This window comes from Rhinopithecus roxellana, chromosome 4, assembly GCF_007565055.1.
Source record: "Rhinopithecus roxellana isolate Shanxi Qingling chromosome 4, ASM756505v1, whole genome shotgun sequence".
NCBI classification, from domain to species: Eukaryota; Metazoa; Chordata; class Mammalia; order Primates; family Cercopithecidae; genus Rhinopithecus; species Rhinopithecus roxellana.
Window position 1 is genome coordinate 32,545,404 of NC_044552.1, and position 21,230 is coordinate 32,566,633.

The following is a 21,230-nucleotide window of genomic DNA, read 5'->3' on the forward strand; positions in this document are numbered from 1 at the left end:
TCCCTGCTTAACCCTTTAGTGACTTCTGACTGCCATGAGGACAATTCTTTTTTTTTTTTTTTTTTTTGAGACAGAGTCTCGCTGTGTCGCCCAGGCTGGAGTGCAGTGGCCGGATCTCAGCTCACTGCAAGCTCCATCGCCCGGGTTGACGCCATTCTCCTGCCTCAGCCTCCCGAGTAGCTGGGACTACAGGCGCCCGCCACCTCACCCAGCTAGGTTTTTTTTTTTGTATTTTTTAGTAGAGACGAGGTGTCACCGTGTTAGCCAGGATGGTCTCAAACTCCTGACCTCGTGATCCGCCCGTCTCAGCCTCCCAAAGTGCTGGGATTACAGGCTTGAGCCACCGCACCCGGCCGAGGACAATTCTTAAACCCCTTCCCATGGCCCTGTGAAGCCTCAACTCTCATGCTTTCTCTAGATCCCAGGATGTCTCCCAGCTGTACTGACCTTTTTTCAGTTCCTTGAGGATGCCAATCAGATCTTGTGGGCATTTGCCTATAGCACTTACTCTTCCCACACCCTCATTATCCCTTTCGTTCCCTGCTCCCGGTGGCCCGGGCTAATTCCTATTTATCTGGGTTTTAGTTGAGATGTTTTCTTCCTCTGAGTGCCCCTCTCAGATACCCTGGAGTAGTTAGGTCCTCCTGCTCCATATATTCATGAGCCCTGAATTTCAGTGGTGGTGCCCTTTGTACTTTATTGCAATGATTTGTTTCACTGTTTGCCTTTTGCTCTTTTCTGTAAGCTCTGGAAGCCTGGAACCATCTCTGTCTTTGTTCACCTAGCACAGTGTCAAGCACAGGAAGAAACTCAATAAATATTTGTTAAGTGAATAAGAATCAGTTCATCCAAGAGTGAATACAAAAAACTGCCCACATGCTTATGTTTTATGCTATTGCAATTCAGTATATAACTTTTTTTGTATTTTATGTTTTTAAGGTAAAAATGCATATCAGATCACCTACTGATTTTGAATGGTTAAAACAGAGTAGATTTTACTTTAAGGAAGATTTGGATCAAACTGTAGTGTCTATTACAGATGTTGATTTTATTTACCAGAATGAATTTCTGGGATGTACTGATCGCCTTGTTATCACTCCATTAACAGATAGGTAGGAAACGCAGTTTTTATATTTTTTATTTTGTAATTTTAAAATGTGCTTAACATTATTTAGAGTTGCATTTGAAATATTAACAAAAGCAGATTTCTGTCATACTGGGTATATGCTAGCTCATTAAAGTCAGCCTAACAATGAAATAACCACTTAAATATACATGTGCATTGAATTTTTATGAAGTAGAAAAAGATAAAAGAATAAAAGCAAGCTTGAATGTTGACTGTGAGTAATTTAATGGTGAATTTTAGATTGCAAGATGGAAAAATATTCCTAGAATCCCAAAAGAAGTTAAAATTGCCAAGAAGGAAGGTACCTTGGAGATCATGTAATTTAGTCTTTGGATTTTCAGATGTGGAAATTGATACCTAAAGTACATTTTCATGGCCAATATGAATAATTAGTCAGTGGCAGATCCCATCACAGTTCTTTCCATTATATGACACTAGGCCATTATTAGGTCTTTTTTATCCCATGACACCCAGTTAAGTATGCTGTGCATAGAAAACAATCAATAAATGTTGTTAGAATTGACTTAAATTGGGTTATTTAATATTTAGTGCCACTGTTACATTACGTAGGGCTGCCTCCAGGTGAAATTATATCAAATTACATCTTCAGCCTCCTTTTGATTTATTGAACCTATCCCTTTTATATGCCCAGTGCCATAGAAACATAAATTTGTCAGTGTTTTCTCTTCTATTGGTGTTTACATATTAAGCGTCATGTCTCATGAAGCTTTACTAAGATCTTTACTAAGTTTTACTTAGATCCAAAACAAATACAACAGAAACTGGATCATGGATACAAAGAGATTTATTATATTAGTATTCTTTGCACTTTTCTAAATGAGTGAATTCTTTCATAGTGAAACTATTTATTTACAATGGTGTGCTGGAGCTGACTTGCATCAACCTGTGGTGCTTACCTGGTTTCTTTCTTTCTTTTTTTTTTTGAGACAGAGTCTCACTCTGTCGCCCAGGCTGGAGTGCAGTGGCGTGATCTTTGTTCACTGCAACCTCTGCCTCTACCTACCAAGGAGCTGGGACTACAGGCACATGCCACCATGCTTGGCTAATTTTTGTATTTTTTAAATAGAGAGGGGCTTTCACCATATTGGCCAGGCTGGTCTTGAACTCCTGACCTTGTAATCTGCCCGCCTTGGCCTCCCAAAGTGCTGGGCTTACAGGCGTGAACCACCGCTCCTGGCCTTACCTGGTTTCTGTCTATGTGCATTTTGCCCTGACTATGTGATATCACATTGGTAGCTTGCCATTGACCACAGTGGAAGTATTTATACAATAGAAATTGGCAAACGTGAAAACCAGGTTTTTTTTGTTTTTTTTTTTTTTCCTGGAGAGTCAGTTGTTAAACATCTGCCAGCACAACACTGCTCATTTGGTTCTCCTGACTGTAATGGGAGGAAGGCCTGAAGGTTTTAAGTCAGGGTTGAGGAGTTTCAAAATTTGTCTGAAGAAATCTTTGGATTCACTGTAGTACTTTTAATGAATATCAAGTACCCTAACCTTGTTTGGTCACTTCTTTTATGTGGGCTACTCAGACTCTAAAATAAACAGGCCCATTCCAATCACACTGGACTTTTGCTTGTTCCATCCTGTAATGTATCATCCCATACTCACAGTGCTTTATTGGATGAACGTTTGCAGATGCTATATCACATTAGCTCAGGCCTTGGGCATGAACATGGGAGGCGCTCCCGCGGGACCTGCCGGCACTGGCAAAACAGAAACCACAAAAGACATGGGAAGGTGTTTGGGAAAATATGTGGTCGTGTTCAACTGCTCAGATCAAATGGATTTCAGAGGCCTAGGAAGGATTTTCAAAGGCAAGTGTCAAATAATATAGATTATTTTTGGTGAATTTATTTGTATTGCCCTTTAATGTTATTTTCTGATATAAATCCGAAGTGATGCAATCTCACATAATCAACATTAGTATGGGTTGGTCCATATGATATTGCCATTTTTCTAGGTCAAAAATGGCTGGATATCAACAATTTCTTATGGTTCAACACTATTGCTAGTGTTATAGTCTATGCATGGAATGTGTGTTAGATCACGAAAATGGAATCAATGTATAGTTGCCTGAAATAATAGTAGAGAGGATCAAGATAGCAAACGGGGGACACATGTGGCTTCCCTCCCACAGAAATGAAATATGTTTAGAAAGCATAGCAACACTGGAAAATAAGAAGTGGGTGGCCATCAGCAGATGGAAAATTTTGAGAAAACCCTGAAAGGTAGGTAGAAGGTGTTTTCAGATGGACAGAGAAAAAAAATATTTGAAGATGCATCAGCCTCAGAGCTCAGTCCTTGGTGGTCTTCTCTTTCCTATCTACATGCATTCTCTTGGTGATCTTATGTAGGCCCAAGGTTTAAATACTATCTGTATGATGACTCCGGAATTATATCTCTAGCTTGAACTTCTCCTTGAAACTCGAGATTCATTACATGTAACTGTTGATTTAGCATGTCCACTTAAATGTCTATCAGGTCCAGATTTACCATGTTTAAAACCAAACTCCCGGCTGGGCACAGTGGCTCACGCCTTTGGGAGACCAAGGCAGGCAGATCATGAGGTCAGGAGTTCGAGACCATCCTGGCCAACATAGTGAAACCCTGTCTCTACTAAAAATACAAAAATTAGCTGGGCATGGTGGCCTGTAATCCCAGCTACTCAGGAGGCTGAGCCAGGAGAATTGCTTGAACCCGGGAGGCTGAGGTTGCAGTGAGCTGAGATCGCGCTACTGCTCTCCAGCCTGGACTATAGAGCGATACTCCACCAAAAAAATGTATATATAAAAACAAAACAAAACAAAAAATCTCCTGATCTCTAGGTGCTCAGGCACAACAACAACAACAAAAAAACCCAATAATGACAACAACAAACAAAATAACCATCCCCCAAACAACTTCCACCTATCCTTTACTCTACTCTTTGTCTTATACTCAGATCCAATCTGTCAGCAAATACTGTTGTTTCTACTTTCAGAATACCCCCAAAATTTGTACTTTCATTTTGGCAGTGTACTATGTCCATTGTTTTGATGAAAATGTACAAATAATTAAACCTCTCTTTATCACTGGAATTAAATACGTATTTATCAACAGCCAGATATGAAACATTACATATGTATAATGGTTTGGGAGCCCTGGAGAAATGATTGCTATCAAGAAGGTATATTATAGAGTAAAACTTTACAAATTAACTGTTTTTCATGCCAGGTCTTGCACAGTCAGGTTCCTGGGGCTGCTTTGATGAGTTTAACAGAATTGAATTGCCTGTGTTATCAGTGGCAGCACAACAAATTTATATTGTTTTGACAGCAAGGAAAGAGAGAAAGAAACAGTTCATTTTTTCTGATGGTGATTGTGTTGATTTAAATCCAGAATTTGGAATCTTCTTAACGATGGTGAGAAAAAAGACTTTAAATGCAATTTAATTAGTTTAATTGTTACAGACATAAGTAAAACAAAGCATGTGTTAGTGGATGAATGACCAGCTATCCAGGAGTCATGAGCTGTTCTCTCTTACCGTGTGATTTTTTTTTAGTAGTCATTATAGCCCAGACAGAAGATAAAATAGTAATTTTTTTCAATTAAAAAAATTCAAATCCAGACCTACAGAGGTAATATGCTAATGATAATAATGGATACTGTTTATTGACCACTTAATATAATATGTGTAAGGTGCAGACTAAATGTTCTATGTGCTGTATCAGATGGTGTAACTCACGTGGTTCTGCAGTAACAAACAATCCCTAAATCTTAATTGCTTAAAGCCACAAGATTTATCTCTCTGTCACATGTTCACTGTGGGTTGACTAAGGTAGAGGTGGGAGGCCAGGGCTGCTTTGTATGTCCTTACTCTGGTACTTGGCCTGACAAGGTACCTACTATCTCAATCATTGCTCTTTGCTATAGCAAAGGAAAAAGAGAACATGAAGAATTGTGCTCTGACTCTTAGAGTTTCTTTCCAGAAGTGACACAAAGTCCTAAGTCATTGGCTAAAGCAAGTTTCACGACCTAACTTCAAGGGGTGGTGGGGTGGGGGAAAACGTGCCGTCCTATCATGTAACTAGCAAGAGGAAGGACCTGAAATATTCTCTCACATGTACACCGTATCTTATAGCTACGATAGTCCTCTGAAGTGGGTATTGTATAGCTGACTTACCTGAGGCTCAGCGAGACTTAAAAACTTCCTAGGTCACCCAGCCAGTAAGAGAAAGAAGAAGTTATTGTCTCTCTAACATCAAAATCTGACTGCTTAACCTCCACACTTGGTTTTTCTTTGACACCGAATAAAAGGAAATAAAAATAAAATTCCTGCAATAATTTAACAAGGTCCTGTACCAAAGAATTGTAACAAATTCAGTTACCATGTGATTAAGGGTGAGCTTTGAGATTCAGTGTTGTAAAGATAGAAAACCAAAGGCATGAATAAACGGGAGTTTCTATACTTTTATGTGTCACCAGTTTTAAAGCTTTTATGTGTTTTCCATAAAGTTAAATCTCGAAGTTGCAAGATAACACAAAGCATTCTGAGTTTTTAAATGCCCCCATGGATAAAGATGATAAATTATAGGAAGCAAAATCAGAAATGTTTCTTTTTTTTTTTTTTTTTTTTTTTTTTTTTTTTTTTTTTTCTTTTTTTTTTTTTTTTTATTATACTTTAAGTTCTAGGGTACATGTGCATAACGTGCAGGTTTGTTACATATGTATACTTATGCCATGTTGGTGTGCTGCACCCATCAACTCGTCAGCACCCATCAATTCATCATTTATATCATGTATAACTCCCCAATGCAATCCCTCCCTCCTCCCCCCTCCCCCCTCCCCATGATAGACCCCAGTGTGTGATGTTCCCCTTCCCGAGTCCAAGTGATCTCATTGTTCAGTTCCCACCTATGAGTGAGAACATGCGGTGTTTGGTTTTCTCTTCTTGTGATAGTTTGCTAAGAATGATGGTTTCCAGCTGCATCCATGTCCCTACAAAGGACGCAAACTCATCCTTTTTTATGGCTGCATAGTATTCCATGGTGTATATGTGCCACATTTTCTTAATCCAGTCTGTCACAGACGGACATTTGGGTTGATTCCAAGTCTTTGCTATTGTGAATAGTGCCGCAATAAACATACGTGTACATGTGTCTTTGTAGTAGACTAATTTATAATCCTTTGGGTATATACCCAGTAGTGGGATGGCTGGGTCATATGGTACATCTAGTTCTAGATCCTTGAGGAATTGCCATACTGTTTTCCATAATGGTTGAACTAGTTTACAATCCCACCAACAGTGTAAAAGTGTTCCTATTTCTCCACATCCTCTCCAACACCTGTTGTTTCCTGACTTCTTAATGATTGCCATTCTAACTGGTGTGAGATGGTATCTCATTGTGGTTTTGATTTGCATTTCTCTGATGGCCAGTGATGATGAGCATTTTTTCATGTGTCTGTTGGCTGTATGAATATCTTCTTTTGAGAAATGTCTGTTCATATCCTTTCCCCACTTTTTGATGGGGTTGTTTGTTTTTTTCTCGTATATTTGTTTGAGTTCTTTGTAGATTCTGGATATTAGCCCTTTGTCAGATGAGTAGGTTGCAAAAATTTTCTCCCATTCTGTAGGTTGCCTGTTCACTCTGATGGTAGTTTCTTTTGCTGTGCAAAAGCTCTTTAGTTTAATTAGATCCCATTTGTCAATTATGGCTTTTGCTGCCGTTGCTTTTGGTGTTTTAGACATGAAGTCCTTGCCCATGCCTATGTCCTGAATGGTACTACCTAGATTTTCTTCTAGGGTTTTTATGGTATTAGGTCTAACATTTAAGTCTCTAATCCATCTTGAATTAATCTTCGTATAAGGGGTAAGGAAAGGATCCAGTTTCAGCTTTCTACTTATGGCTAGCCAATTTTCCCAGCACCATTTATTAAATAGGGAATCCTTTCCCCATTTCTTGTTTCTCTCAGGTTTGTCAAAGATCAGATGGCTGTAGATGTGCGGTATTATTTCTGAGGACTCTGTTCTGTTCCATTGGTCTATATCTCTGTTTTGGTACCAGTACCATGCTGTTTTGGTTACTGTAGCCTTGTAGTATAGTTTGAAGTCAGGTAGCGTGACGCCTCCAGCTTTGTCCTTTTGACTTAGGATTGTCTTGGCAATGCGGGCTCTTTTTTGGTTCCATATGAACTTTAAAGCAGTTTTTTCCAATTCCGTGAAGAAAGTCATTGGTAGCTTGATGGGGATGGCATTGAATCTATAAATAACCTTGGGGAGTATGGCCATTTTCACGATATTGATTCTTCCTATCCATGAGCATGGTATGTTCTTCCATTTGCTTGTGTCCTCTTTTATTTCACTGAGCAGTGGTTTGTAGTTCTCCTTGAAGAGGTCCTTTACATCCCTTGTAAGCTGGATTCCTAGGTATTTTATTCTCTTTGAAGCAATTGTGAATGGAAGTTCATTCCTGATTTGGCTCTCTGCTTGTCTGTTGCTGGTGTATAAGAATGCTTGTGATTTTTGCACATTAATTTTGTATCCTGAGACTTTGCTGAAGTTGCTTATCAGCTTAAGGAGATTTTGGGCTGAGACGATGGGGTTTTCTAAATATACAATCATGTCATCTGCAAACAGGGACAATTTGACTTCTTCTTTTCCTAACTGGATACCCTTGATTTCTTTCTCTTGCCTGATTGCCCTAGCCAGAACTTCCAACACTATGTTGAATAGGAGTGGTGAGAGAGGGCATCCCTGTCTTGTGCCAGTTTTCAAAGGGAATTTTTCCAGTTTTTGCCCATTCATTATGATATTAGCTGTGGGTTTGTCATAAATAGCTCTTATTATTTTGAGGTACGTTCCATCAATACCGAATTTATTGAGCGTTTTTAGCATGAAGGGCTGTTGAATTTTGTCAAAAGCCTTTTCTGCATCTATTGAGACAATCATGTGGTTCTTGTCTTTGGTTCTGTTTATATGCTGGATTACGTTTATTGATTTGCGAATGTTGAACCAGCCTTGCATCCCAGGGATGAAGCCCACTTGATCATGGTGGATAAGCTTTTTGATGTGCTGCTGAATCCGGTTTGCCAGTATTTTATTGAGGATTTTTGCATCAATGTTCATCAGGGATATTGGTCTAAAATTCTCTTTTTTTGTTGTGTCTCTGCCAGGCTTTGGTATCAGGATGATGTTGGCCTCATAAAATGAGTTAGGGAGGATTCCCTCTTTTTCTATTGATTGGAATAGTTTCAGAAGGAATGGTACCAGCTCCTCCTTGTACCTCTGGTAGAATTCAGCTGTGAATCCATCTGGTCCTGGACTTTTTTTGGTGGGTAGGCTATTAATTGTTGCCTCAATTTCAGAGCCTGCTATTGGTCTATTCAGGGATTCAACTTCTTCCTGGTTTAGCCTTGGGAGAGTGTAAGTGTCCAGGAAATTATCCATTTCTTCTAGATTTTCTAGTTGATTTGCGTAGAGGCGTTTATAGTATTCTCTGATGGTAGTTTGTATTTCTGTGGGGTCAGTGGTGATATCCCCTTTATCATTTTTTATTGCATCTATTTGATTCCTCTCTCTTTTTTTCTTTATTAGCCTTGCTAGCGGTCTGTCAATTTTGTTGATCTTTTCAAAAAACCAACTCCTGGATTCATTGATTTTTTGGAGGGTTTTTTGTGTCTCTATCTCCTTCAGTTCTGCTCTGATCTTAGTTATTTCTTGCCTTCTGCTAGCTTTTGAATGTGATTGCTCTTGCCTCTCTAGTTCTTTTAATTGTGATGTTAGAGTGTCAATTTTAGATCTTTCCTGCTTTCTCTTGTGGGCATTTAGTGCTATAAATTTCCCTCTACACACTGCTTTAAATGTGTCCCAGAGATTCTGGTATGTTGTATCTTTGTTCTCATTGGTTTCAAAGAACATCTTTATTTCCGCTTTCATTTCGTTATGTACCCAGTAGTCATTCAGGAGCAGGTTGTTCAGTTTCCATGTAGTTGAGCGGTTTTGATTGAGTTTCTTAGTCCTGAGTTCTAGTTTGATTGCACTGTGGTCTGAGAGACAGTTTGTTATAATTTCTGTTCTTTTACATTTGCTGAGGAGTACTTTACTTCCAATTATGTGGTCAATTTTGGAATAAGTGCGATGTGGTGCTGAGAAGAATGTATATTCTGTTGATTTGGGGTGGAGAGTTCTATAGATGTCTATTAGGTCCGCTTGGTGCAGAGATGAGTTCAATTCCTGGATATCCTTGTTAACTTTCTGTCTCGTTGATCTGTCTAATGTTGACAGCGGAGTGTTGAAGTCCCCCATTATTATTGTATGGGAGTCTAAGTCTCTTTGTAAGTCTCTAAGGACTTGCTTTATGAATCTGGGTGCTCCTGTATTGGGTGCATATATATTTAGGAGAGTTAGCTCTTCCTGTTGAATTGATCCCTTTACCATTATGTAATGGCCTTCTTTGTCTCTTTTGATCTTTGATGGTTTAAAGTCTGTTTTATCAGAGACTAGGATTGCAACCCCTGCTTTTTTTTGTTCTCCATTTGCTTGGTAGATCTTCCTCCATCCCTTTATTTTGAGCCTATGTATGTCTCTGCATGTGAGATGGGTCTCCTGAATACAGCAGACTGATGGGTCTTGACTCTTTATCCAGTTTGCCAGTCTGTGTCTTTTAATTGGAGCATTTAGTCCATTAACATTTAAGGTTAATATTGTTATGTGTGAACTTGATCCTGCCATTATGATATTAACTGGTTATTTTGCTCGTTAGTTGATGCAGTTTCTTCCTAGCCTCGATGGTCTTTACATTTTGCCAAGTTTTTGCGATGGCTGGTACCGGTTGTTCCTTTCCATGTTTAGGGCTTCCTTCAGGGTCTCTTGTAAGGCAGGCCTGGTGGTGACAAAATCTCTAAGCATTTGCTTATCTGTAAAGGATTTTATTTCTCCTTCACTTATGAAACTTAGTTTGGCTGGATATGAAATTCTGGGTTTAAAATTCTTTTCTTTAAGAACGTTGAATATTGGGCCCCACTCTCTTCTGGCTTGTAGAGTTTCTGCCGAGAGATCTGCTGTTAGTCTGATGGGCTTCCCTTTGTGGGTGACCCGACCTTTCTCTCTGGCTGCCCTTAAGATTTTTTCCTTCATTTCAACTTTGGTGAATCTGGCAATTATGTGTCTTGGAGTTGCTCTTCTGGAGGAGTATCTTTGTGGCGTTCTCTGTATTTCCTGAATTTGAATGTTGGCCTGCCCTACTAGGTTGGGGAAGTTCTCCTGGATGATATCCTGAAGAGTGTTTTCCAACTTGGTTCCATTTTCCCCCTCACTTTCAGGCACCCCAATCAGACGTAGATTTGGTCTTTTTACGTAATCCCATACTTCTTGCAGGCTTTGCTCATTTCTTTTTCTTCTTTTTTCTTTTGGTTTCTCTTCTCGCTTCATTTCATTCATTTGATCTTCAATCGCTGATACTCTTTCTTCCAGTTGATCGAGTCGGTTACTGAAGCTTGTGCATTTGTCACGTATTTCTCGTGTCATGGTTTTCATCTCTGTCATTTCGTTTATGATCTTCTCTGCATTAATGAGTCTAGCTGTCAATTCTTCCACTCTTTTCTCAAGATTTTTAGTTTCTTTGCGCTGGGTACGTAATTCCTCCTTTAGCTCTGATAAGTTTGATGGACTGAAGCCTTCTTCTCTCCTCTCGTCCAAGTCATTCTCTGACCAGCTTTGATCCGTTGCTGGTGATGGGCTGCGCTCCTTTGCAGGGGGAGATGCGCTCTTATTTTTTGAATTTCCAGCTTTTCTGCCCTGCTTCTTCCCCATCTTTGTGGTTTTATCTGTCTCTGGTCTTTGATGGTGGTGACGAACTGATGGGGTTTTGGTATAGGTGTCCTTCCTGTTTGATAGTTTTCCTTCTGACAGTCAGAAGGACTCTCTGTTGGTCTGTTGGAGATTGCTTGAGGTCCACTCCAGACCCTGTTTGCCTGGGTATCAGCAGCAGAGGTTGCCGAAGATAGAATATTGCTGAACAGCGAGTGTACCTGTCTGATTCTTCCTTTGGAAGTGTCCTCTCAGGGGTGTACTCCACCCTGTGAGGTGTGGGGTGTCAGACTGCCCCTAGTGGGGGATTTCTCCCAGCTAGGCTACTCAGGGGTCAGGGACACACCTGAGCAGGCAGTCTGTCCGTTCTCAGATCTCAACCTCCGCGTTGGGAGATCCGCGGCTCTCCCCAAAGCTGTCATACAGAGTCGTTCGCGTCTGCACCGGCTCCCGCTACTTCCCCTATTGGTCTTCAGCTGTGCGCTGTCCCCAGAGGTGGAGACTACAGAGACAGGCAGGCTTCCTTGAGCTGCTGTGAGCTCCACCCAGTTCGAGCTTCCCAGCGGCTTTGTTTACCTACTTAAGCCTCAGCAATGGCGGGCGCCCCTCCCCCAGCCTCGCTGCTGCCTTGCGGATAGATCGCGGCAGACTGCTGTGTTAGCAGTGAGGGAGGCTTCGTGGGCGTGGGAACCTCCCGGCCAGGTGTGGGATATATTCTCCTGGAATGCCTGTATGCTTACAGCGCAGTATTGGGGTGGGAGTTACCCGATTTTCCAGGTGTTGTGTGTCTCAGTTCCCCTGGCTAGGAAAACGGATCCCCTTCCCCCTTGCGCTTCCAGGTGAGGCGATGCCTCGCCCTGCTTCAGCTCTCGCTGGTCAGGCTGCAGCAGCTGACCAGCACCGATTGTCCGGCACTCCCTAGTGAGATGACCCCAGTACCTCAGTTGAAAATGCAGAAATCACCGGTCTTCTGTGTCGCTCGCGCTGGGAGTTGGAGACTGGAGTTGTTCCTATTCGGCCATCTTGCTCCCCAGAAATGTTTCTGATACACTTATTGTAAGCAAACATCCAGTAAAGCAGTTAGGGGGAAATAAGAATAGTCTGGAAGTGTTGGTTATAACTCAGGAAGTGGGATGAAGAAATGTACTCAGTGTAAAACTATGGTCTACAATTTTAAAAAGAGCTTAACATGCTCCCTGGATTAAGAATAATATTGGAAATAGCAATTAGATATTGCATTAAGCTGTGAGTAACTGAAACCTAAAAAATTTGTAGTTTAACATGTAAGGATTTATTCTCTTAAGATCCTTTTATGGTTCTGCTCCATCATGAATTCCATCTTCAAGGTCACCTTATGACCCAAGATGCTACAGAAAGCATCACTATCGTGTTGCAGCCAATTGACTGAGTCAACTCCCTTCAAACAAACATCAAGGGTATTTCATACAGTGTGCCCCATTTGCATCTCGCAGTGTAGAATTTAATCACAGCAGCTGCAAGGCAGGCTGGGAAATGTAGTTTTTAATCTGGGTGTTGCTGTACCCAGCTTGCAAGTGGGCTTCTGTGGCTCAGGAAGGATAAGAGCAGTATTGAGAGGCAGCCTCAATTTCTGTATTTCCAGCCCCTAATAAGGTACCTGGCCTATTGACAGTGCCCAGTAGATAGTCAGGGACTGAAGGTTTTTAACAAACTTGCCTAAGATAACTCATTCCTGTTGGCCTTACTTGTCTTTGAATCTCCAACCTTTCCTTTGAGACTTGGGTCTGACCTATCTTCAACCTGTTGCTTCTTTGGAGGCCTTCATTTCCTGTCTGCCTCTACTTTTGTCCTTTTCAGGAGTTTTCCCAACATTCCCTTCTTTATTTCCCCTCACTGCCATCTTTGTTTCTCCTCACTTCTATGGGTTTTTGTCAGCCAAAGAGCTCTGTAATTGTGACTGCAAAGAATAATTGAAGAGATGGAATAAAAAAAATGCCCAAGGAAGCTCACCAGTATAAAATCCTGAGTTTTTTTCTTTTTTCAATAACACACTTTAGACCATAATTATCAGGTATCTATTCAGTTTTCTCTTCTATTATTTCATGTTCTTTTCTATTTTTTAAGGCAGTAGACAGATAGGTACTTAATTTTTGCCACAAAAAATTGTGTGTGACCTTATTAATATCATGAATATAGAAAGATATAAAAGGGCATATGAATATTAATAAATATGCATGGTCCAATACACATTGTTTTGAGAAAATGAGTATTTTATGAATCGAATATTTTTCAATACCATCTTAAAATCTGAATTAGGGGTCTGAAATATATTTGTATTCAGAAATGAAAACTGTATCAACAATTAAAAATTAAACATATTTTAACTTTCAGAACCCTGGATATGCTGGGCGCCAGGAACTACCAGAAAACCTAAAAATCCAGTTTAGAACTGTTGCTATGATGGTTCCTGATAGGCAGGTATGCACCAGGATTTGAAAGCATAATGTACTTTATGTTGTTTACTTGTTTTTCACTAAAGTTGTTGAAAAAAGATCTCACTATATTAATTTTCAGATCATTATGCGAGTTAAACTTGCAAGCTGTGGTTTTCTTGAAAACGTTGTCTTGGCTCAAAAATTTTATGTTCTTTACAAACTCTGTGAAGAGCAACTTACTAAACAGGTAACTTTATAGATCTGCTTACTGCTTACCCGCTAGCAATAGTATTTGGTTTTTTTGCTTTGTAATTTTCCCTTGATAAATGCTCATCAGTGAGTTAAAGTCTCACTGACTCTTTTCTAAAATGCTTTTAGAATTAATTTTACCTATTGGTTGTATATTTTTAAGACCTTTTTATTTTGAAATAATTGTAGATTCAAGGAAGTTGCAAAGGAATGTACAGGGAGGTGTGTACCCTTCACCCTGCCTTGCCTGGTGTTGACATCTTGTAACTATAGCACAATAAAAAAACCAGAAATGGACACTGAAGCAGTCCACAGAGTTTGTTAAGGTTTCATCAGTTATACATGCACTGGTGTGTGTATGTGTGTGTGTGTGTGGGTGTAGTTGTATGGAATATGTAAGATACGGCTCTGTTCCATCACCATAAGGTTCCCTCATGCCACATCTTTATAGCCACACCCACCTGTCTCCCATATCCCTAACCCATTAACCTTTTCTCCGTGTCTAGAATTTTATTGCAAGAATGTTATATAAATGGAATCACATATTATGTAACCTCTTGGTTATGCATTTAAAAGTCTATTGTTTGGGCCGGGTGCAGTGGCTCATGTCTGTAATCCCAGCATTCTGGGAGGCCAAGGTGGGTGGATCGTGAGGTCGGGAGATCGAGACCATCTTGGCTAACACGGTGAAACCCTGTCTCTACTAAAAATACAAAAAAAAAAAAAATTAGCCGGGCGTGGTGGCACATGCCTGTAATCCCAGCTACTAGGGAGGCTAAGGCAGGAGAATTGCTTGAACCCGGGAGGTGGAGGTTGTAGTGAGCCGAAATCCTGCCATTGCACTCCAGCCTGGGCGACAGAGCGAGACTCCGTCTCAAAAAAAAAAAAAAAAAAAAAAAAAAAAAAAAAAAATCTGTTGTTTGTCGCTCAGACTATATCAGACTATATTGTTCTCAAAAGATATTTAAGGTGTGAATACTTGATCATGCAGGTTGGATTTTCCCATGAAATGATCATATTTCAGTCAAAGCAAAGGTAGGAAAGTTGAGCTAATAAACCTTTGCAGCTTAGTCACCCCAAAACTATGGCCTATAAGTATCAGAATCCACCTATATGCATAGAGTGAGCCATGAGTCTGTGTTTAGTTTTTCAATTAAACCATCTTTTTGCCCTCTTCTCCCATCTCAGGTTCATTATGACTTTGGATTGAGAAATATTCTGTCTGTATTGAGGACTCTTGGATCTCAAAAAAGAGCTAGACCAGAAGATAGTGAATTAAGCACTGTCATGAGAGGACTAAGAGATATGAACCTTTCTAAACTGGTATCTTCTCTGAATTCTCTTCTTTTCCAAAATTTTAGTGTGGTTTCTTTGTATTTGGTGGACAAGTAGGGGTAGGCTGATGTTGAGCTGTGAGCACTCATAATTACAGGGATAATAACTGTGCAAAGCCACCACTGTGCTTCCAGAAGAAAGCAAAAGACCCCATGACCCTGTGTGACCAACATGGGCTGTAAGTGCCTCCTTTTATCAGTTGTGTGCAGTGAAACAGGTCATCAGTGGGCTTCAGCTCCAAGATTCAACCTAGTTCTCTTCCATTATTCACAAAATGACACAGATTCTCAGCATAAGAATCTGGATTCCCAGAGAACCATGAGAACTTTTTGCTTTCTCTGTGACTAGCTTATCTCAGATATATCTCTTCCAAAACATAAACACTGTTTTTATTTTCCAAAACACATGGAATATTTGCTGTGGAGAGCATGCTGCTTTCATGCTTGTCACATTTACAGCCTGGTTGTTGTTGGTTTTTTTTCTTTGAAACAGAGTTTCACTCTGTCACCCTGGCTGGAGTGCAGTGGTGCAATCTTGGCTCACTGCAACCTCCGCATTCCAGGCTCAAGCTATCCTCCTGCCCCAGCCTCCCGAGTAGCTGGAACTACTGGCGCGCACCACCATGCCTGGCTAATTTTTGTATTGTTTTGTAGAGATAGGGGTTTGCCATGTCACCCAGGCTGGTCTCAAACTCCTGGACTCAAGTGATCCACCCCGCTTCAGCCTCCCAAAGTGCTGGGATTGCAGGCATGAGCCACCATGCCCAGCCTAGCCAGGTTGTTTTGAATATTTGATGGACAGGTTCATGTGGCATATAAGGATTTCTACATGCCACATATTGTGCCCGTGCCATGGGTGTACAAAGTTGAAGAAGAAATGGTTCAGGAAGCTACATTCTAGTTACAAAAACTAACATCTGTGGAGTTTGTTACTGTTACAGTCTTTTCAGGTGTATTGTCTTGTTTGAGCCTCATAGCAACTCTGTGGGATCTGGATGGCTAGCTTGCTTATTGTCATTTCATTTATTGGGGAATGGAGACTAGAAATTGTAGGATTCCCCCATAATCACCATCAGCTGAGAAGAGGGGACAAAAATTTATAAGATTTTCTGATGCCAAATCCACTGCTCCTGCCAGTATACTTCACTGCCTGTATGATCGACATGGACTGTAACGGAGGCTTAGACTCCCCAAGTCACCCAGGCTGGAGTGTTGTCTAAGCCTCCCTTAGATAATGGTATTTTGGAAATTCCTAGACAAGTATTCAAGAAAGCATCAGCAAAGCCCTGGAGAAGAAAGAGAAATCATAAGGGGTCAGATGTTGGGAACAGGGCAATCTATGTATTAAATAAGGATTGGAGTCAGTGTACTCAAACCTAATGCTTATAAGAAAGGCTCAGAACACTGCCGTGATGGACTTTTCCAGCCATTGTTGGATGAAGTCATGCAGGGTTATGGCTATTTCCCCAATTTAAATAAAATATTAGTTCTTTAATCTCATGGGGTTGGGACTACAAATTATCATTTTTAAGGTTAATGCAAATGCCACTCTGTGGGAAGCAAAGCATTCATGTGATAAAGTAATGAGGTGGTACTTTGGAGCAATAGACTGGGGCAGGATTGTAGAACACATTGAATGCTAAGGAACTTTGGGTACAATGTAGATTCAATGGTGATTGTATTAGTCTGTTCCCACACTGCTAATAAAGACAATTTATAAAGGAAAGAGGTTTAATGGACTCACAGTTCCACATGGCTGGGGAGGCCTCACAATCATGCCAGGAGGTGAATGAGGAGCAAAGTCACGTCTTTACACGGCAGCAGGCAAGAGAGCATGTGCAGGGGAACTCCCGTTTACAAAACCATCAGATCTTGTGACACTTACTCACTATCATGAGAACAGCAGGGAAAGACCTGCCCCCATGATTCAATTACCTCTCACTGGGTCCCTCCCACGACACGTGGGAGTTATGGGAGCTACAATTCCAGATGAGATTTGTGTGGGGACACAGCCAAACCGTATCAGTGATATTCTGGAGAAAGTACTAGAAAATACAAGCCTGATTAGGAGAGTAATAAATGGTTCTCTGGGGATGAAGTGATAAGTACTGTGCACGTCCCAGCTAGTTGATAATATTTATTGACTGAATGAGTAAATTTGTTTTAAACTATGCCACCTTAGGTTGATGAAGATGAACCCCTGTTCCTCAGCTTAATCAATGACCTGTTCCCGGGACTGCAACTGGATAGTAATACTTATGTGGAACTGCAAAAAGCAGTAGCCAATCAGGTTCAGATAGAAGGTTTGATTAACCATCCACCCTGGAACCTGAAACTCGTTCAGGTAAAGACATTTTAATCTATTATCAGTATAATGATAAGTATGTGTTAAACAGAGCTGTCTGAATAGAAAAACTCATGGTTAGTCCTTACTTGATGTAAATGTTAAATGAAAACATCATATGTACATCATTGCAAAAAGAATACTCAGGGGGATGTGGTGGTCTAAGAAAGATAGTATGGATTTACCCTGCCTCGCAGTAATCAAGCAGTAATTTACTGCAGTTGTTACTTACACCTGGGGACAACGTTGGGATGAAATAGTAGGTTATAAAAACTCTGGGGAATGGAATGATCCAGATGGTTTCTTGTGCCAATCTGTTAGTACTGGCTGCAGCTGGGTGCCTCAGTGGGGTGCAGCGCCTGAGGAATCCAGGAGTGCTACTTTGCTCCTGCTTTGTATGTGGACATGTTATATCCTTCGCCTTCACTAAAACCTGAATCTTTTGACTGCATATGTTGGTGTCTTTCTGTTCATCACATTTCATCCTTGTGACAACTGTCTAACCACCTGATTGTATTACCAGTAGAATCAAGAACTTGGTAGCAGAGACACAGGATTAAATCTCTATGAGCTTGATGCTTTGGGAATGTTTTCCAGAGTTTTTGGAAAATTAAGGAGCTGAAATTGTGGACATTGTTGAAAACTGCATTTGAAATATTAATATAACAATTCTTATTTTAACTTACTGTTCTTGCCAGATTATAAGATGTGCAAGTGTCTGAGACACATCCAAATCTTACAAAGAAATATGTGCATGGGGGAAAAGTCCTTTTCATCATTCATGTACTGGAAACCATTTTAAGAGTTTAAAAAATTTCTGGGAAAACATGATTTTATATATGATATGCATACAGTATACTGAGTTCTAAAATTCTCGCCATCTCAATGGGCGGCGGCTAGAATTTTGGGTTCTTTGCTGATGTCAATAACATTGCTCTTGAACATGTCAGGAACAGTGCCTGTTGCTTTTAAACTATAGTTTACAATGGTAATACATTTCTGTCCAAAATGTTAGGAGAATAACTCACTCTACCTCTGATCAGCTGTCAGACCTTTGACTTCTTATTATTATTTTTTTTAATTGAGAAAACTACAGACAGGATGTTATAACAGCGGCTGTCCATACGCCTAACATGTCTCCCTGAATCTCTTTTACCATTTCCATGTGCCCCTGCCCAGCTTCTGTGTGTTTTTGCTTCTAATAACAAAAGGAGGACTGGAACCATTTTGTTGGCAGGCACAAAGAGTAGGTGCTGCACGGGAGCTTATTTCCCACCCTCGCCCCCAAACCAACCTCTCTAAGAGTTTATAGAGTAGGAAAGTCAAGCTCGCCTGGTTCCAGGTGGAGCAATCTTTTGAGGTGTAAGTTACACTTCAGTCTCCCGCGGGATCAGGCTCAAGTCTGCCCTCTACAGGGCTTTGTCCTCAATCACACCTTACTTGGCTTCTTCCCATTCCTGTCCTGCTTTCCCCTTTTTTTACTGGTTTCTCCTGGGAGCACTCCCTGAATAAATCACTTGCACAGGAATCCTCATTCATGATGTACTTCTGGGGAATTAGAAGGCCCCTGTGAAACGGATCTTCACTGTGATGCTCTGCGTTGCTGCTTTCCACCACTAAGGGGCGATATCATCACATTGGATGCCGAGAAAGTTTGCGCATGGAAAAACTGCTGGTTATAGACTAACAAACCAAAATCACAGGGAATCATCACGCAAGAAGCAAAAACTAGATGCTGAGTTAATTATTTCCAAAATGTAATTCAAGCCCCACATTGTTATTACTTTATCACATATCATTTTATAACGTAGTGCTCATTTGCTATGCACATCTAGAACAACAGTTTTTACAACTTAAAAATAGTGAATTAGTTACTTTAACGAAGAGCTTATTTAAAGCCTTTAAACTTCAAGTAACTACTCTGAATGTCAGCAAGAGACTCATAAATTACATTTTTTAATTTACTGGTTAATTGTGTAGTTATATGAGACGTCTTTGGTACGACATGGCTTGATGACTCTTGGGCCCAGTGGTTCTGGAAAGACAAGCGTTATCACGATTCTAATGAAAGCGCAAACAGAATGCGGAAGGCCTCACAGAGAAATGCGAATGAATCCAAAAGCCATTACTGCACCTCAGATGTTTGGCAGACTGGACACTGCTACCAATGACTGGACAGATGGCATTTTTTCTACTCTGTGGAGAAAAACATTAAAAGCTAAAAAAGGTATACACAAACCTCCTTTGTGATCATTTTTTCCCTGCCAGCATATTAAAACAATATTTGTTTGACTTTTCCACTTTAATGATTTGCAGACTGAAAAGTGATTTGCTGTTTTAATTATTTGCAGGTGAAAACATTTTCCTTATTTTAGATGGTCCCGTGGATGCCATCTGGATTGAGAACTTAAATTCCGTTTTGGATGACAATAAAACTCTGACGTTAGCTAATGGAGATCGCATTCCCATGGCCCCTAGTTGTAAGCTTCTGTTTGAAGTCCACAATATTGAGAACGCCTCTCCTGCCACGGTTTCTAGGATGGGCATGGTCTATATCAGCAGCTCTGCTCTCAGCTGGAGGCCAATCTTACAGGTGGGGCAGAGAGATGGGAAGAAGAACCCTCAAGGGTCTCTCCACTTTTCACTTTCTTAACAAACAGAGATTCTGTTTCTTTTCTGCAGGCATGGTTGAAGAAGCGCACTGCACAGGAAGCTGCTGTATTCCTGACACTGTATGAGAAAGCCTTTGAAGATACATACACATATATGAAACTAAATCTCAATCCTAAAATGCAGCTCTTGGAGTGCAACTATATTGTGCAAGTAAGATTTTTGTTTTGTACATTTACTACTTCGATTTTGATTTTTTTTGCACTCAGTTGCAGTTTACAGCCATCTAAAATAGAAAGTTCAGACAGCCATAAAAATCATTTGATGATGTGACTGTAAAGGCTCTGAGAATTTTGATTCCTCTTAAAGATCCTCTTAATGATCTTACTGTTTTCTCTATTATTTTCACTTCCCAGACGGATGTCAGAGGAAGGGGGAATGAACTATCTTCCCCACTGTCAGGTTTAGTGACCTGTTCCAGAAAGTGTGTCTAATAATGACAGCCAGTAAAATAAAGTAATTAATTAAAGTAAATTTTAAAATAAAAAACAACACATATGTACGCGCGCGCGCGCGCACACACACACACACACACACACACACACACACACAACTACTGGTTCCATCCTAACAATAGAAGACTTCATTGTCTGGGCGTGGTGGCTTACAACTGTAATCTCAGCACTTTGCGAGGCCAAGGGGGGTGGATTGCTTGAGCTCAGGAGTTTGAGACCAGCTATGGGCAACATGGAGAAACCCCGTTTCTACAAAAATTAGCCGGGTATGGTGAGTGCCTGTAGTCCCAGCTACTTGGGAGGCTGAGGTGGGAGGATCACTTGAACCTGAAAGGTTGAGTTTGCAGTGAGCCAAGATTGCACCACTGCACTTCAGCTGGGGCTACAGAGTGAGACCCTGTCTCAAAATCAATCAATCAATCAATCAATAAAATAAAAATAAATAAAGTTGGTCACTTCATGGGAAAGAACAGAAAGGGGCCTGTTGTAATCAAGAAAACTTGGGAGGCAATCTTGGCTTTGGAAATTTAGCAGATAAGTTTCCTTATATAACAGATAAGGAAAATCTTTAAAAATTATCTGAACAGTAGTTTGTAGCATTATTTTTTCCCTTTCTTTCTTCCTTTCTTCCTTCCTTCCTCTCCTCTCCTTCCTTCCTTTCTTCCTTCCTCTTTCTCTCTCTCTCTCTTTTCCTTCTTTCCCTTCTTTCCCTTCCTTCCCTTCCTTCCCTTCCCTTCCCTCCCCTTCCCTTTCAACAAGGTCTTGCCTGTTGCCCAGGCTGGAGTGCAGTGGTGCAATCAATCATAAATCACTGCAACCTTGAAGTCCTA

At 40.6% G+C, this 21,230-nt stretch overlaps 1 protein-coding gene across 3 annotated transcripts in view; it reads left to right on the forward strand.

Moving 5' to 3' along the window:
- DNAH8 (dynein axonemal heavy chain 8) overlaps nt 1–21,230 on the forward strand; it is a 332,681-nt gene that overhangs the window by 150,408 nt on the left and 161,043 nt on the right. For all 3 annotated transcript variants that reach the window (XM_010389720.2, XM_030929346.1, XM_010389721.2), the window contains 10 exons: nt 940–1,112; nt 2,783–2,961; nt 4,361–4,548; nt 13,305–13,391; nt 13,488–13,595; nt 14,786–14,920; nt 17,114–17,275; nt 19,256–19,502; nt 19,627–19,868; nt 19,958–20,098. In XM_010389720.2, coding sequence (XP_010388022.2) covers nt 940–1,112; nt 2,783–2,961; nt 4,361–4,548; nt 13,305–13,391; nt 13,488–13,595; nt 14,786–14,920; nt 17,114–17,275; nt 19,256–19,502; nt 19,627–19,868; nt 19,958–20,098 — 1,662 coding nt within the window. The remainder of the gene's footprint in view (nt 1–939; nt 1,113–2,782; nt 2,962–4,360; nt 4,549–13,304; nt 13,392–13,487; nt 13,596–14,785; nt 14,921–17,113; nt 17,276–19,255; nt 19,503–19,626; nt 19,869–19,957; nt 20,099–21,230) is intronic.